Raw genomic sequence first — 18,443 nt, forward strand, 5'->3', positions numbered from 1 at the left:
CGGGAATTCAACGAATATACGCCTACTATCGTACAGTTTGTAGATTGTGTCCAAAGCCTTGACTCAAGATCCTTGGCAAACTGCCGCCGGAATCGAGTCAATGAACCAAGCGAGGGAGTAAACGCAAGCTCCAAGACAGAGCGTGATCAGCGAGTGGGACAAATGAGATTTAACCTCTTGATATACAGAGCTTGAACAAACTAATATACCTTACATTCTACGCTGTAGCGCAGTCTAATTTTTCGGTTGCTTAAATCTATATGGCTTGATCATAAATCTTGGCTTTATCGGACGATTTGTCAAAAGCGTGGCATGGTACACAATCGCGCAGTCCCGAGTACCGCGACTAGAACCAACATAATTCAGTTTCTGTTGAGGCCAGAGCCGAGAGAGCCTCACGAACAGTAGTACTACGAGATCGATCCGATTCGATCCGATCTGATCTGATCCGATGTGTTTAGTTTTCGAACGCACCGTAAAGAAGAACGTCGCGAACGCCATTTGATTACTCTCGCATTTCGGCGAACAAAAGTATAATTATAAGAACTTTTCAAGTGCTCCCATTCCCATTCACCCATTTACACCCCCACAAAACCGAACCTCTGTTCGGTTGGAATAACTAAACGCCCACAAGAACATTGGAACCTACCTACGCCTCCTCCCAAAACACCCAATACACTTTTGTAGCATCCGAAGTGTCGTCGGGTTTCCGACGGCTGTATGGTGTTGTTGTGGTCGTGTTACCGCGTTGTTAGCCAGGTCTACGAGTATTTTTACCTGTTGCCTTACCCTTTTTGTGCGTCGGTCAAGCGCCTATATAAACAAGTGCTCTCAACGGATTTGCGTTTATTCTGCATTGTCACACCTAACGCTCAAGATTCCCAAAGCGGAGCAAGAAAAAAAGAACACTTTCAATCTGAATTATTTTATATATTTTTTTTTGGAAATTTCAATAGACAAAAAAAGTACCACAATACTTAGTAAAAAAGTACATTTATAGTAAAAAAGTACAGTTACAGTGAAAAGTGCTGAAAAGAGAAGAAATAACCTTGAGAAATAAGAATTTGAAAATTTCTTTAAAAGAACTTGAATTACTTGAAAAGGAATTGAATTTTTAAGAGGTAAGTCTTGATATATATCGGTATATTAATATGCAAATTTCTGATCGCAATATATTTTAAAATGAATAGATTTAATATTTAAAATAAATATTTTTTGTTTAATATTTTGATTAAATATGGTTAAAAAAACTATTAGATACATTTACATTTCAATCAAAGTGAATTCTAGATTTAACTTCACTATGTTTCAATCTAAGACCAGTATATTGAATTTAAATATAGGTTTGTTGCTTTTTACTATGCCATTTTTCTCTCAGTGTAAAAATAATGACCTGGGGGAACTTTCCTTTCAATTCAAATACATTTTTAGTATTAGTTTTAAGCCGTTCTATATTGGTCCAATCCTGTCCTCTTTGAATTCTCAAATATGCAATAGCGATCTATTAAGTTCCATTTTTCTACTGGCGCCAAGAAAATGTACTTTTCGCCTATTGATAACGAACATTCATATATTTATTTATATTTTTTTACGACACTCAATTATCAGCAAACATTTCAACAATGTCATTTCGTTGCGGGATTTTCGATTAAAATTATTTCAATTAAAATTCTTTTATGCCCCAAAGAAATTATTGTAGTCGGCTTATCAGCGCAGGAACGGTGGCAGAGATAGATGTTCAATGGAAAGTCTCGTGAATCTATCATTTATAAAATGCGTAGTTTTTATTTGATTTGACGATGCAACGGTTTAGTGGTGTTGGGGGGATTCCAACTAAGGTTCAGATCCAGATAGCTTTTGTTTACACGAAGCAAAAGAAAAAAGAGGGCGTGTCAATCGTAGATGTGAACTTATTGTCGTTGATAAGAAAGTACTGAAAGCTCTGCTCTCTCTGTGTGTGTTGGTTGGTTGTGGTCCGATATTTTATGACGTGCCTGATGACGCACTTTATTGTGGGACAAATAAAAGAACGAAACCCATTTATACGATTTTATTATTATATACTCCCCACTTGATGATACGATTTTGGGTCACAGCAGCAAAGACCCCCCAGCCTGGTTATGATGCGAATTCTGTTGGTGATTTGTTTTTTACATTCTCGCAGTTTAATCTTCAGCTTATTCATGGAATAAATCTAAAGTACATTTTATGAAATTCATCCTCTCAGTATAGCGAAACCCGCGGCGCTTCGTATAGAACATTGCTCGGAAATTGCTCTCATTCTCTGAATAGCTAAATAAAACTAGTTTCTGCCTGTTGTCGCATTTATAATAGCATAATTGGGCCCTAACTTGTCATCATCTTATCGCTTATTGATCATTGTTCGGTTTCAGCTTTTTAATAACCATCGAAATCGAACACTCACGAACCTGGGGCAGCTGTCAAATAAATTCGGCATTCCATCCATCCCCATTCCCGTTCCCATCGCCATTTCACCTTCTTCCCTGCATAGTTTTTATGGTGGACTGTTTAACGACTGGGCGTGGCACTTGCACCGCTCGAGAGTTCAATGAAACTTGTACGCGCCTGGCCTTGACTCTAATAATAAATGATATAGAGATGAATCTTGGCTGGGGATCGCCATGAATTAGCCACGACACCCAATGCATTATCAGCTCATTATCGACACCACTCGAACGCCGAACGCCGAACGCCGAACGTTCAAAGCCGAAAACGCAAACATTTTAATGTTCATTGTGCCATTAAAATGCGTTTGCTGCGATTACGCTGCCCCCATCAATCATCAATCATCACTGGAAGCAATCGCAGAGCGTGTAAGTCACGGAACGGATGACATTGCTTGGCAAAAGATTATCGCCGTGCACTTGAGATTCGATTCAGGAGGAGGACGACGATTCAGGGAGAGGGCCATGAAGGAGAAGCGGTCAAATCTAGCTCAGTCGGCAACGACAAAAATTAAAGACGAAAAGTATTTTTGGGATTTTTGATAAGTTGAATTCGTAGATGAAATATGTATGTATGTTGTATGACATCAAAAAGACTTATAAGGAAAACCGTGAGTTCTAAAACGAAATTGGGGATTGATTGGGGAGGAACGGAAGAAAAAGTATGAATGAGTTGAGTTGGAAAGAGTTCTCTTATTTCTTTCTAGGTTTAGTTTTTCTCATTTGTAACCAATATTTTCCCCCATTATCCCACATAGTTTCATTCGTTTGTCCGCAACCGTTTCACTGCATCTTCTTTAAGTAGTTTCATTTCTTTTAAAATACTCCATCAATCACAATTGAACTTGCCTCTAAATGAGCCAACCCCTAAGCACTGAACACCCTAAATGACTTGTAATTTTTAACACTCAAAAGCCAACCCACCCACGTACATTAACCCACTCACCGCTCACCTTTAACATTGTGGCTGCTTGTGGCGTCAGAGCTTGAGCTTAATTAGGCATTAATATTTCATAAATGTCAATTAAGGGATGTCTAACAGGGAGAGAGAGACACACAAAGTCACTGAGAGAGGGGTATAGTCCGTGGCATATCAAATGATGATGTTGCAATGTGACCTGATTTCAAGAGCAGTCATCAAAGAAGCCTTTTCCATTTATAGACCGAAATGGAAAGGGGGAGACTTTTGCGAAAGCCAAAACTTTCAACTGGTGCGTGTCCTAGATTTCATTGAGAATGGGAAAAAATGCAACGTGACTGTTTTAAAGTGAAGCCAACACCTTGAGAGGGCCGACGAAACCCCTCGAAACATTTGCGCATATTTTGAAAACTTTGTGTTGTTTGTAATGGGAAACCCTTTTGCGTAAGCACTCAATGGGCTAGGGTTGGCTTGAGGGAGGTGCTTAATTGTTCTAGCCAAATTGTTGTTTGCACTTTCAACACAATATATTCACACTTTTGTGGCCTTTCAATTCCGCAGTACATGATGTCCACAACGTGCGGCTGCTCAATCGTCCAGTGGGGCATTGCCATTGTGTTGCTGTCAGTCGCTGCCGGGCCAGGATATGCCATGCCACGTACTGGGCTGCCAACGCAGTTGTTGTTCAGCGAACTGCTTGGAGCGGGTAATGAGGACAACACCTATTATGGCGAGCAACTGGTGAGTGATAGATGGGTTTATTGAGGAATCTACATGGAGACTCAACCACCTGCTTGCTCCACTTTGACTTCTAGAAGTATCAGCACCAGCAACAGCAGGAACAGAAACAGCAACGACTGCATTCGTTTGCCAGGAAATGGCCTTCGCTGAGGGATCTCCTGCTGACCGCTGACTACGAGGACCTTGCCGTGCCACAGGACAGCAATGAGCGAGAAGTGGTCACCAGTTCCCGTCTCCTGGCGCGTCTGCACAAGCTCAGCGAGAATGGAGGCGGCGAGGAGTTGCGCTACAACCTGGTCAACGACTTAACTGAAATGCCCTCCAAGAAGGTGGTGTCCAGTCCTTCTCTCAAGGAGCACAACACCAAAAAGAATGTGCAATGTAAGTAAATGATCTATAATCTATATTTATTAAGATATATCTATAAATACTACCTTCAATGTGGCATGATTGACTAATTTTTTGATTCGAAACATTTTTATTTTCATGTTTATTATTTGGTCCCAAAAATTAGTTCGTAAACAATGTAAGTGTTGCATGAAGCAATTCAAAATCTATTTTATTCTAACTAACATTTGTATGTATTTGTAATTTCCTTAGACATGTCGCCGTGCCACTTTAAGATCTGCAACATGGGCCGCAAACGCAATGCCGGTTCCTATGTACCCTACTGAAGCGATCTGAAGAGCAGAACCCCCCCAAAAAAAAACTGAAAAGTAAACCCCATCTCCACCCTAAAAAAAACAAAAATGGAAAAACCAAAAGCAGCCAAAGTAAAATAAAAGCAGAAAAATTAACAGAATTTGCATTATCACAGATTTGTGGAACGCGTTCAAATGCCAAGTATTGTCTATTGATTTAGTTTGAGAATTAGTAATTATGATTATAATGTATTTTTAACAAATGTCTCGACATTAACACAAACAAACACACACACAAACACACACACACAGACACACATTACACAACTCCAAAACACCTCTCCTTAGCGATTGTGTCTCTCTTTCCCCCATCCCATATGAACACTTACAAAGTATTTCCATATTAGTTATATGAATATTATCTATGAATTTTTTTGTATTCGAAATACATTCAATTATAATAACCAACAAAATGTTGTTAGATATTAAGCAAAAACCTATATATTACAAAATATTTATTGAAAACAAACAAAAAAACAACAAAGAAAAACAAAAATGAATGATATATTATATTGCCAAGTTTCCTGAATAAATAAATGTTATATTATTATGGTATTCAAAGACCCGAAAGGGGTCGCCCAAAATATTATCGGAATCGTTTTCGTTTTTTAATTCAAATCATGGTGTATCCCAGAAGCAGGCAACGCTCCCGAAAATAACGAATTTTTGTGTAAAAAAGTAAAGTCTGCTTTTAGGCGATGCGTGGAATATAGAATGGAATGGTTGATTTTGCAGCTTTACGACACATTTAAAAAAACACAGATACTACTTTAAGAGACTTTATTTGATGATAGATTTTCAAGCTCTTCATACTGATTTTTTGTGGAATTTTTCCGATTAGGAATTTCCTATTAGTTGTATGTGCTTCTCTGTTTTTCAGGCTTTTTTGCATCTTCAGATACTTTTGTAACCTTGTATACATATACCACTATTTCTTCTACTTCTTGTAGATGTTTTTCTTTTCGAATGCATTCATTTTCGTCATACAGATATGTATCTTACGGATGTGGTTGCCCTTCAGGCGATTGCTTTACATGTAAATTATAATGTGGACCACCGAGAACCAATTAAATTGATTTAATTGTTTTTGGTAGTCCGCCTCGCTGATGTTTTAATTACATATTAGATTTTGATTGAGTTGCTCATTGCATTAATTAAATATGCAGGCGTGAGAACCAATAGTAGACCGATACCTGATAGATACTTCCAAGAATATTCTTCAGAGTATCTGTTTCTGAGTCTCAGATAATATCACGCAGTCATCTCTGGCAGTAGCCCATAATCCGAGTCATGCATAGACCGACCCCCAGGCTGCGGTTGCAAAGGCCAAGTGCCACTGAAATTTGTTGGAAAAGTCAGCTCAGAAGCTAGTGGGCGTTGCACGTTTCCATTGGCGTTTGCGGAACCATCAGAATTCTGGCTACAGGATATGAAATATTGAAATCGATCGCGTTTATGGTTAGCAACTTAATGTCATGGCGGCGCCGTTAGCCATAAAAAACGGAACGAACTGAAACGCTGACTAAACCAGAAAGCAAACAGCCAGCACAATCCACTGGTGGTACGAGTACTCGTAGTTCTGGTAGTAAACGCCCAAACGCGTTCGCGGGCTGTGGGAAAATGTTAAACAGCTGGGCAGATCGAATCGGAATCTGACTCCAAATCCGAGTAGTACTGACGTAGCTGAAGCTGACCGCCAGAGACCTTCGACTGTGCTTCACTTTTATGCTCTTTAACAGTTTACACGAAATGCATTTCGATCTGTTCGCAATTAACGACTCTCAAGTGATTCATGCTCAGCTATAACTACGAGTATATGCATGTATAGTACTTACCGGCAATACATCTGTTGTGTCTGTTCTATTCGAATGCAAATTCTATGGCTATTACAATTAAACGTGCTTTGCCTGATTCGTTGCGCGGCACTCGACAAATTGCTTGGCTTGCTTTTGATTGCCGCTTCTGGTGCTGTCGGAGATGTTGACTTCGAGAGTTATGAGCCCAACATGTCAATATACTTGTAAAGATCGCAGCCAATCGGATAAGCTTCCCACGAAGCTCAGTGGCAAATGATAATTGGCCACACACAGGCGTAAATGGAAGCTTATGATGCGTTCAGCTAATTGGATAGGAATGCTTATAAGACTCCAAGTATTTGTTAATCCAAGTTCATCAATCAAAGCGCAACCTGCCTGCTTATATTAAGTTATAGAAACAATTTTCAAATCAAATCATTTCAATAGTTTTCCCAGACACAACAATCAGTTTTTGGATCCCCAGTGCCGCCGAAACAAACTTGGGGCTGAAAATTACACTTAAACTCCCCCGTGGGGAGTCCCTCACCATCCACACCGTCCTCACACCTCACACCTTACGGATAATTAAGCATCAAAGTGCTGGGCAATATTTTTGGATTTCGGCCGAGTCAAGGTCACACATTAATTGATCAGCGGGCCAAAGCAGAGCCACGTAAACTGACGAAAGTAAAAGTAAACCAAATACGAGTATGAGTATTAGTGTGAGTGTGAGTACGGGGGAATACTTATAGAGTTGATCATTTAATTAACTTAATTCAGTTGTTTAAGTTGCTTGTTAATTGGACTTTCAAATCTGAAATAGCGCCGTCTTAAGCCCTGGCAAAAATGTTCATAAACTTTTCAACTCTGGGGCTCTGGGCTCTGGGCTCTGTTCAGAATTAAATTGGAATCGTAACACAAATTGCCTGGGTTGGATGGGTGGGGATCGTGGCATTTCTCACACACTCTGCGGGGCCTGACTCAATCCCTCGTGTGAGAAAATTTTAGACTGCAACTGCAAGTGCCACTGCAACTGCAACTGCCACAGCCACAGCCACAGAGCCGCAAGACAATCGCAATTGTTTCGGGCCGCTGTCTGCACCAGATATGCGCGGGTTTTATTATTATTTGTATGGTTCTGAAACGGCATTGACAAGGCCACACTTGTAGTCGGAGTCGGAGTTGGAGTTGGAGTATGATGGAGTGCCAGTGCCCTGTGGTGGTGCCTCATGTGAATGCATTAGGCAAAGTGTTTTGCTGGATTGCCTCTAAAATGTGTAATTTTCGTAGCCGGATTCCGTAAAGCATTTCTTGCAGAGCCACCAAATGTGAAGGATAAACCAGATATTGGTTAAGATCAAATTAACGACGCACATGACATTTGCCAAGACGCCAGCCCCAGCCGCTCGACGTGTGCCGCGCATTTGTCCAACTCATTGAATTGCCCGCAGCTATTTTCATTTTCATTCATTCATTTACTCATTCATTCATGGCACAAAACGTGCGTAAACGCACAACTCGTTTCGGTTGGCGAACGAGGAAAAATAATGTCAAGCTGGTCAAACAACTCTGAGGAAAACCCATAAAAAAACCGACAGTTAAGATTAGCAAGTTTCCCGAGCAAACGTGGAACTCTCCGCTCCACCGGTGTTCCACTGGTGCTCCACAATGAACTTGACACATTTTTCGGAGCTTCAGACAGTGCAAACATTGTGCAAATGAACTAATTAAGACACGGGGACTATTGCACAACAGATACTTGATGGCTAATTACAGCGATTGCCACAATTGCCGGGCCATTAGAGAGGGGGAGCAAGAGACTAGACCCATCCCCAGATGGGGCACATTCAAATGGCGTAGCCCCATTAATCATACCGCCTGTCCATGGCTGCCTGGGAGTTGCAATGCTTCTCACACACTCGGCAGAAAAACCAAAATGAATTGCCTTTTAATATCAAAGATTATAAGCCAAGAACTGTCGATCAATTTGGTCAAGATTTTTGTCGATACGCTGTACGAGTATATTTATTTATGACTTTTGTCTGCACGAAATTGAAATGAATGTTCGAAGGTGTGTTGTTCGGCTTTTGTTTTTCATATAATTAATGATCCATTAAGTGTGAAAAAAAAAACAATTTAAATTAGGGTTATTTCTAGTAAGAACTAAACAGCTTCCGCATTTGTGTCTAATGAATGTCTATCGAATGTCTATCATACTAGTAGATTTTACCTTAATTATAGCCGGTATTTTTGGAATATATATATATATATATTTTTGTTCGAAAATATACAAATGTAATAGGCGGAAAGAAGAGTTTCTAAATTTTGCACGCAAATAACTGCGAATCACTGTTTATGAATCCATCAATGCACCAAGAAGACAGAATGAAGCTCCTTGTAAGGATATTACTGGCTATCCATTGCGTTTCTAATTATTAAAGCTATATATTTCTATGCCCCACAACTCCATCAAAGTGAATGGCCATCAATTAGCCAAGGCTCACACAAAATGTCAACTCAATTTCGCCCGGCAACCCATCAAACGCAAGAGATTTAATTATCATCTCCGCCTGTCTGCAATTGGAGTGGAGATTCGAGCGTGGAGTCAGCCAAACTCTTGTTACCGGCATCAAAATGATGGCTAATTGTTATTTTTGCATATGCATTCAGGCGGCTGTTTGCATGTTGTTTGATCAGACAGAGAGAGAGAGAGAGAGAGAGAGAGAGAGAGAGTGAGAGACCTTACATAATAATCTAGTTAACAAATTGTGTCATGTGGAGCTGCTAGCAACCGAGTAACCGAGTAACCGACTCAACTGTCTCGATCTCCTCGGTGCCTGCATCCAACCGAAATCCAACAGAGCAGCTGCAGCCGCCTGGTCTTTCCAGCCGCCACTTTCGAAAGTCTTTTGCCGCCCCCCTCCAGAGAGGGGGGGTAGAGAATAGAAATAGAGGACTTGCATAACCCAGACAGGGGTACAGGGGTACAGGGGAACAGGGGAACAGGGGACAGGGGACAAACGACAGCGGTATTATCGCGAGGGTGTTGGCCTACGACTGCATATAAAAAAGTCATTAAAATATTTAAAAATAAATAATCCCCAGCCAGCAATCTGCTGTGCATAGTAAAAACTCACGAATTTGCTCCTTGGGGGCGCCCCAGAAATGGTCAGCCATCGTTTCCAAGCCTAAATATGATAGATAGATCTTCCAAGAGAGGGGGGGGAGGGAGTCTGTAGGGAGCGACAATCATGGCTTGGGCTGTGGGGTGTGTCCAGTCAAAATGTAAAACATGGAAAATGGGGGAAAAATGGGGTAAAGGCTCTGTCCGCTGGCAATTGTGGGTTAATGGGTGAATGTGCTGTTTGAACTACATTACAATGGATAATCAGTTAGTGGTTCGGGCCGGCCTAACCCGTTGGATTGGTAGTTTTGCCAAGTGGCAAAATATTTGTTATGCAAAACCAAACAAAAGACTTGAGCAACGTTGAAGGAAATTATAGGAAATTTGGTAGTTAATGGTTGGTTTTTCTGTGCATTAAAGATATTTCAGCACTCCCTCAGCCATGATGGAGCTCAAGCACCCATTGTTCTTTGTGAGTTTCTCTAGAATCTTCAGTCAAATCAACACCTTGAAGTTCATAAACCAGGAACACGCCTTCTGCCAGACACGGACCACCTCTAGCATGTACTCCTGTCGGCTAAACCCTATGTGAGTAGCTGGACTTGCAGACTTGTCTGATGTCTGCCGTGTTGTGGCTGAAAATTGAATTTACTGGATGATGGCGATAGAAACAAGGCGTCGACACCCACGCATCCAGAGCCAGAGCAAGAGAGATCCCCAGAGATCCAAAAGGTACTACGAGTACTATAGCCGACTTCAATCTTTGATTACAGGGCAGCCACACGTCAGTTGTGCAAGAAGCGATTGCCAACAATTGTGCTGCGGTTAACCAAAGAGAGGAGGAGTGGGGAGTGAGTGCGCTGCACAGACAGATCATAAGAAGCGGCATCTGAGACATCTCTGTTGTGGTTTTGCCACTCAAAATTGTTGCAACAACACAAAGTCCAATCGGTTTATATCTCTCTTTAGAGGCAGGATCATAAGTTGGTTTCTAGAATGCTAAGCCGGATATGTACATGGCAATGAGAACAATGCGATAAACATTATGGACATGCCTTTCTGAACAATGAACAGAGATCTCCGACATTATCGAGAGCCAATAAATCAGCAAACTGAGCCACAAATTTCAACAGCAACAGCAACTGCGACTACGACTACGTCTACGAGTACGACTGTGAGTACGAGTATGACAATGGGCAAACAATTACAAAACCATATAAAAGCGAATTCGATACGAGAAATCTAAAGCGGAAATTTTGTAAAGCTGCCACGCCCCCTCTTCAGCCCAGAGCCCCAGTGTTTTTCTGGGGCTGCACTGCACTGCACTCTGCTCTGTGGGATCGCGGCGGCGGTGGTGAATGCATTGCGAAAATGCCGGGGCAAAAAACCCACCGAATGCAAGCCAAATTCGACCTAAGAGCAGGCCTGTTCCAGCTCCAGCTCCGCTCTGGTCATGGCAAATTGCCTTGGAGTGTCTCCATTCTAAGCCTGGCCGAGGCCCGAAGGTCGGTCTTCGGTCTCCAGTCCAAGCCTCTGGTTTGGGTCGAACAATGGAGGTGATCTATGTAAATTTCGAGCGACATAATTGCATGGATTAAGCTGTTGTCTGTTTGCTGACTGTTTGGGATCTCTAACCACCCCTCCTCCCCCCAAATATATATAATTGGACAGCTGATAAGCCACACGCCCACTGAAAGAGCTGTCAGAGAACCCAAATCCCGCATTAAAATCTACAATTTTTCGAAAATTGTTTCCACTGGAATTACAATTTGTAAAGGAAAAGCGTGGAGCCAGCCACAACCATACCAAAATTCAATCAAATTGAAATCAAAGTTTGGGTTAAACCCATAGACAATTCGACCTTGCGGTTGTCTTAGGTATTTTTGTGGGTGCACTTTACCGTTCGAGCTGAAAAGTGGCTCAAAGTGGTGCAGAAGGAAGTTCGAAAGATTTTCTTTAAAGATTTCATGGAACCCCATTCCCCCGGAATCTGTATGACAAGCATATTCCATGATTTCATTAATCAATTAAGCTTTTCCTACTCTTTATTCAGTGATTGCAGTTTGGCTTACAATGAATACCAAGCCGAGCTCTGGTCAAGGTCAGACATTTGTTCAATTATTGCAGCTAATACATTTTTTATTCAGTTTTTACTCCCCCTTTTTTATTGTGGTTGCCACAGCCATAGCAAAAGCCACAGCCACAATTTTTGTGGCATTTGTAAAGATCGGTAGCCGCTGGTCAAAAATCATGAGTAAATGTTAATTGCCATGAGTCGATCGCAGGTATTGTTTAGCTCAATACGTTAATTACAATTGGAATTTTGCATAATTAATTTAAATTATAGCCCAGGCCATACTCATACTCTGGTGATGCTTGCTGTTGACTTGTGAACCGACATCCATCTGGGGAATGTTGCGCAAAAGATCTGACAGAACAAAAATTCAAATCAAACGAATGACTTAGGCAACGAACTTGTTTCGTATATTGCTGCCGCATGTTGCACACACACAGAAACAAAAACTGTAACTAGAAAGCTGCAAACATTTGCCACTCAATCAGTGGCCAACAGACTGAGCAACAAGGCAACGCACACAAATTGCTTTAATTACAACAAATTTGCTTGAATATATATCAACTAGAGGCATTTCTGAGCAAAAAACACTGAGAAAAAATATATTTAAGTAAATGTGCAGTCAATACTCAGATATATTTGAAAGAGCTTACTATATAAGGATGTAAATGAACATGGGGAATATTTAGCTAACTTCTGTTAAGTTCTGTTATATTTAGTAACAGATTTCTTTCAGTGTGGGCTAAGCAAATGCTCTCTGACTTTTTACCTGACACCTCCAAATCACGACGACTGCAGCTAGAAAAATATGCCTAGATCGCACTACTCCACTCTACTCTACAGCACTCCAGTCAGCCTCAAGTGACCAGCCAGCCCCAGAGATCTCATGACGAGCCAAGATTGAGCCAAGATTGCGACTGCTTCGGGCCACTTGGGCGTTGCATTTCTGCGAATCCGGCTGTTGCTCTGATCGGATCGGATTGGATCGGATTTGGTCTGGGTGGTCTCCCGGCTTCTGGAACTTCTCGCCTGACTCATAGATTCATATGTGGAACGGATCTACGTGGAGTACTGCAATCTTGAGTGGAATAGCATGGGGTGAATAATTAAATCAAAAAGGAAACGAGCAGTATGGCCAAAGAGGTTTCGCATTCAAAAATTGGTTATTGTTATTGTTGGGTCAGCACTGGTCTGGTCTATGCTCTGAACTAAGAGTGCGCTTGGTGATTGTCTAGGAATTTGCACACATTTTAGTAACGGGTTTGTTTGAATCTAGGAAATGCAACCTCTTGCCAAGGAAGTGAATCGGTAATAGAACCTGTTTCGTTTAGAGTATGAAATAGGAACTTTTCATGAGAGTCTGTCTGTGAACTATCAAAGACTTAATTTAATGCTGAATAAGCATGGGTCAATCGTCCATCAATTTTTGAAATTTTTTCAAGTGGTGGTGAGTCATTTTGGGGATCCTGTTAGAGCTTTTATACCTCCTGTAATCTGTACCCTCTTTTTGTATCCATAAACCCTTTTAACCACCTTTTTCTTACTGCACTCCTGTGTCGGTTACAACTGTTAGTAATCAGTGATCAGTGATCCGTTACACGTCGTTTGCTGCTGGTCGTCGCTTTGTCGTGATAACCTTGAGATGATTGCTTCAATTTTTTTTAGTACAGCCCAGAGCGGGACAGATAGACAAACAGCCAGGCTGACAGACAGACACGTAGATGGAGACAAAAACACAGTCAAAGTCGAGCTTACTAATTCGAGACGATTTATAAAATGAGGCAAAGCAGGGCAAGTACGTCGCATAAGACTAGAGACCAGAAAATATGCCATAAAACATAAAACAAAGCGAGGCAGAGCTCAAAATATGACAAAACAAAGTACTTTTTGGCCTGGTAATGAGTCAGGGTTGCATTGGAGGAGTTTTGGCCATAATGATGTGGCGCCATGCTGCGCCCCACTTCGGCAACGTCTTCAACAGAGGCCCCCCACTCCACTCTCTGGTTTAATAAGCAAAACGGCCTACATGGCAATTAAAAAACAAAAAAATTAAAAATACTCTTAGCATTAGCAACATTACGTGGAAGCTCTGATCGACGACGCCCAGCATTCGGGCGGAGGGAAAAAAAATCCATAGAACATAGACAAAATATTGTATGGGAGAGCCAGAGAGCCGCGGCGAACAAATTGCAACATGCAACAATCTGATGGCGGGACAGGGGCAGCGGCTGGGGCAACACCTCCGCCCACCAAAAATGCAATTTTTAGTTGCCATAGAAGCCATTGTTTTGTTTTATACATAAATATATTTAGTTTGTGGCTAATTTTATTCGTGCTGGAGGATTTTTCTATGCGAGGGAGCAGCCAGATGGGAGATTAGAGAGGCCATTTCAATTAATCGTGATGGGAGATGGAAGCGAATACTCATAGATAGTTAAGCTAATTTTTTGTTATAGACTGATCATGATTTTATAATTAATATGATTTGTTAATGCACAATAAATGGGGATTGTTTTTGTTACTCCTGCTTCCATTATATTTTCATGGGTTAATTTCGTAGAAATTCCTTACCTATTTAATTAAGGCTTTGGGCTGTCTTATCTTTCCCATAGTACTCCCTTTTGTCAACACAATTCCCAACTATTGTTCCCTTTCCAGCCTGAGTCGATCAACAGTTATCTCACAAATCAGACAGCTTCCAGCCAAAGCAGAGAGCAGCAAACCACAGCAGCGCAGCAGCAGAGACAGTAATCATCCACAAGGTGTGTTAAAATAAGGTGAGGATACTAATGCATTTCGATTCGATAATTATGGCCACTACACGGTCTCCCTCTTTCCGTCTCTGTTTTGTATGCACAAGAATATTGTTCGAGTGCAGTGTGCACCTCACCTTTAGTTAGCACACCTTGACAGCAGTGCTCTACATCTAACTGAACTTCACTCTCGTTTTTCATAAAGCACAAAATGATTGTGAGCCAGCGTTGGCGTCGGCTTCGACGTTACTGTTGGTACAGAGAGAGAGGAGAGGAGAGCAACTTCATGGGCTTCTCGTCTGCGCAGCGGCAGCCGTTGCTTCGTTGTTTTTGTTTTTGCTGACCGATTCGCTCGCTTTGCGTTCAACTTTGGCTCTCTTCGGTTTGGCTCGCTGTGGTTCGTGAGGCAGCTCGGGCGTTGTCTTGTATATAAAAGCGGGCTCCTTCTGGTTCTAGTTATCAGTTGAATCCAGCTCAACATCGCATACACTCGCGGCTCTAACAAACCGAACTCCAAAAAATCCAAAACCATTCAAATGGCTTTCTTCAAAGTGAGTGAAAAAGGATCAATCGAACGATATACATACAATAACCTTTCGCTGTTCTCGTGTTCATGTGCTCGAACCTAACCCCTTTTTTTCTTTTTTTTTTTCTGTGTACAGTCCTTGATCTGCCTGGCTGTCCTCAGCGTGGCCTCCGCCGGTGTCCTGCACGGCGGTGCTGGTCTCTACGCCGCTGCCCCAGCCATCTATGCTGGCCATGGACATCAGGATGAGGGAATTGACTATCATGTAAGAATGGGACCATTACCATTCTTTTGGTACACTTTCCAACACCGTCTGGTCTGGCCTGTGGGCCAGGGTCGTGGGCCTTTGCTTTTGACATTTGGAGATTTTCCCACGACTGTCCATTAGCATAGCCCGCGGCGGCGTCGGTGTTGCAAGTGTTGATGGTGGCGTGTGGCATGCACATTAAATTAACACCTGGATCTTGTACTATCCACAGGCGTACCCCAAGTACCACTACAACTACGGCGTGGCCGACTCCCACACCGGTGATGTCAAGTCCCAGCATGAGGTGCGCGACGGTGATGTTGTGAAGGGATCCTACTCCCTGGTGGAGCCCGATGGTTCGGTGCGCACCGTGGAGTACACCGCCGATGACCACAACGGCTTCAACGCAGTGGTGCACAAGACTGCCCCCACCATCCACCATTCCGCACCAGCTGTGGTCGCTCATGCCGCTCCAGTGCTGGCCCATTCCGCCCCACTGCTGTCCCATGGCCCGTCCATTGCTCACCATCTGTCTGCCGCTCCCGCTGTGCCCTATGGCGGGTCTCTGGCGCATCATGCCGCCGTGCCCGCCTACGGCTATGCCACCCACAACGCCCACGCGCATGTGGCCCACTACTAAGGAGAATGGAGGGAGGATACCCAGCCACCCACTTGCCACCATGCAACCACCACACCACCACCACCACACCACTCTTCTGTAATTTATTAAGCACGTTGACGACCTCACAAAAACCGAATGGAAAACGGATGATCGATCTACTGATGAAGCCTGCTCCAATACTCAGAACAGAATCAAGTCATGTCCATCATTACCATGTGTAAATAAGAGCGAGGGAGAAGGTATAATCAGCCTTGTTCTCTCTCTCGCACTCTATCACCTCTATGCATCTGTCTATCTCCCTCACACCACACCATTGCCGTCTCTGTCTCAGCTTTCGCGCAATTCTCTTTTTGTTTGTAATATTTTAAACTTCTCTTTTTGTTGTACATAAGTTGTAAAAAAAAGCGAGTGAAGAACGATGAAAGCCCCAGCAGCGCAGCCCATCATGCCACGCCCACACGACACCAACCTGAAAAAAGATGAAGAAAAAATGAACAAAAACCAATAAAAAAATGAACAATTTATACATATATTGTATTATAAAAAAAAAAAACAATTTTCTGTCTAATTTAAGTCTAAAGCTGAATACAAAATTTAGTGAATGACAAAAACCCAAGAAACTCAAAGATTTCCTTCAACGGAACTGATTGGATCATGAATACAGTCATGAACACATTCACTTTCGATTAGCAATCGATTCTATTTACTATCTCTAATTATGATTGCAATAATTTATGAGAGTTATGGAAATTGATGGGTAGATCGACTGGCTAGAGATCATGTCCGTTGATTGACAATTATCGGCTTGGATAATTTGTGGGCGGTAGATATAAAAGGTGAAGGTAAGCACTGCCAATTGATTAGCATTAAATTAATAAATAACAAGCTATTATTATCTGTAAATTGAAGAACACTGTCTGGTAATGTCTCCGTCAAATTGAGACACGTGCATGTTGATCGGTAGATGGATTTGGAGTCGCCTTGACATACATTTTGGAAATACTATTGATCTTCAAATTGTGACTATCAAAGCTAGTTTGGCATAGATTCTTTAGTGCTCAAATATTCATATTATATTCAGGTTTACAATTCAATGGTATTTATGTTAATACATTTCTTACTTGCTTTTGAAATGACAGAATGGACAATATTTCAAATTACACTAATAAATATATAGAAATAGCGAGATTATTCGTAAGGATCAGGGATAAAATTTCCTTCTAACTGTTTAAAGCGGAATCCATAGTTTTCTTTTAGGCATCATTTGTTCAAAAGATGAATTTGAGCTTTAAAACGTTTCTGCAAGACCGTTAGATACGTGTTTGATATGTTTGTATACTTTTAGGCTATTTTCTAAGATAGCTTTTGAATAACTGAATTTTTAGTTAATGAAATATCATATAAGAGGACCCAAAAGCTTTAGCCAAAGACTTGGAAAATATCAATCTATGAGTACGGTAGACTTAGGCCACCCGCACAAAGTAGCCGAAAGCCGAGCGGAAAACTTATTTAAAAGCTCTGAAAAACAGACACGTTGCACCGGTGCAAGTGCGCACATTGCCGACTTAAATGAGATGAAAACTTCAAAAGCTCGCCCTGTTCAAAAAATTTGTTTTTTCAGCAAGCCAAAGGGTGATATCTATAATCAATATTTCGTTCTTGTGTCAGCTATGATATGGTGGTCCTATATTCACCAATTTTGTGTGGGTTATACACAAAAATGGGAACTTTTGGGGTGATTATCGGAAGTCTGCTATCAAGGGCTGTCAAACACATACTAAGTAACGCAGCTTCTTTAAATTTTGACAGGAGCCAACTGACAGATGCCTGTTGACATAAGCAGTGTTGGTCTATCAGTTAATAGGCGGGAAATTCAAAATGTCACGGACGTTTTGAAAAGTCTGCGTAAAACAATACCGCGATAATTATCGGAACATCAGATGTTCATATAACTTTTGCTGCTAATTCCAAACTCCATTTCATATACCACTCTAAACAATCGTCAATAACTATTACAGTCACTCACAAAACCCTTATATATCATCTTACTCATTTTTCTCCCCTTGGAAGAAAACCACAAATAGATGCCCCTGCTTTTTCTGTTGGTAAACAAGCTGCCACCCAATGCGGTCACAAGTTCGGGGGCGTCACTCTCTCTACAAAAGACAATAAACCATAACTTTGAAACATTTAAGTCAGAAGAGATGCTTCCGCATGCAACAAATCTTGTCATTTCCGTCACTTTTAACGTGCGAACGCCAGCAACAAAGCGAAATATTGATCTCTTAATGGGCACAACGTGGACCTGGCTAAACAAATGTCTAACAATCCGAATAGAGACACCCATGAAAACAGTGCAAATGCTCTGGTTGGGGGAAGAAGCGTTTATCCGAGATCTGGAATCAGCGAAGCGTTTAAATGTACGCAAAACAGAAAAAACAAAAGGGTAAATATCTCATACGTGGAGTCCATTAA

The 18,443-nt window shown here is 41.6% G+C and overlaps 2 protein-coding genes across 3 annotated transcripts; both read left to right on the forward strand.

Moving 5' to 3' along the window:
• Window positions 1-835: 835 nt before the first annotated feature.
• On the forward strand, window positions 836-5,421 carry LOC108153687. Of its 2 annotated transcripts, XM_017283810.2 has the most exons (5): window positions 841-1,121; window positions 3,946-4,125; window positions 4,200-4,506; window positions 4,640-4,651; window positions 4,726-5,421. In XM_017283810.2, the coding sequence occupies exons 2-5, from the start codon at window positions 3,949-3,951 to the stop codon at window positions 4,797-4,799; spliced, it is 570 nt and encodes a 189-aa protein (XP_017139299.1). In that variant the 5' UTR covers window positions 841-1,121; window positions 3,946-3,948; the 3' UTR covers window positions 4,800-5,421. The 2 variants fall into 2 exon arrangements, with proteins under 2 accessions (XP_033243713.1, XP_017139299.1); XM_033387822.1 differs by lacking the exon at window positions 4,640-4,651 and having other exon boundaries at window positions 836-1,121.
• Window positions 5,422-15,015: 9,594 nt separating this feature from the next.
• On the forward strand, window positions 15,016-16,494 carry LOC108153740 (cuticle protein 7). Its single transcript, XM_017283870.2, has 3 exons — window positions 15,016-15,124; window positions 15,236-15,364; window positions 15,579-16,494. Exons 1-3 carry the CDS (start codon window positions 15,110-15,112, stop codon window positions 15,984-15,986), a joined length of 552 nt encoding a protein of 183 aa, XP_017139359.1. The 5' UTR covers window positions 15,016-15,109; the 3' UTR covers window positions 15,987-16,494.
• The last annotated feature ends 1,949 nt before the right edge of the window (window positions 16,495-18,443 follow it).

This window comes from Drosophila miranda, chromosome XR (assembly GCF_003369915.1).
Source record: "Drosophila miranda strain MSH22 chromosome XR, D.miranda_PacBio2.1, whole genome shotgun sequence".
Taxonomy (NCBI): domain Eukaryota; kingdom Metazoa; phylum Arthropoda; class Insecta; order Diptera; family Drosophilidae; genus Drosophila; species Drosophila miranda.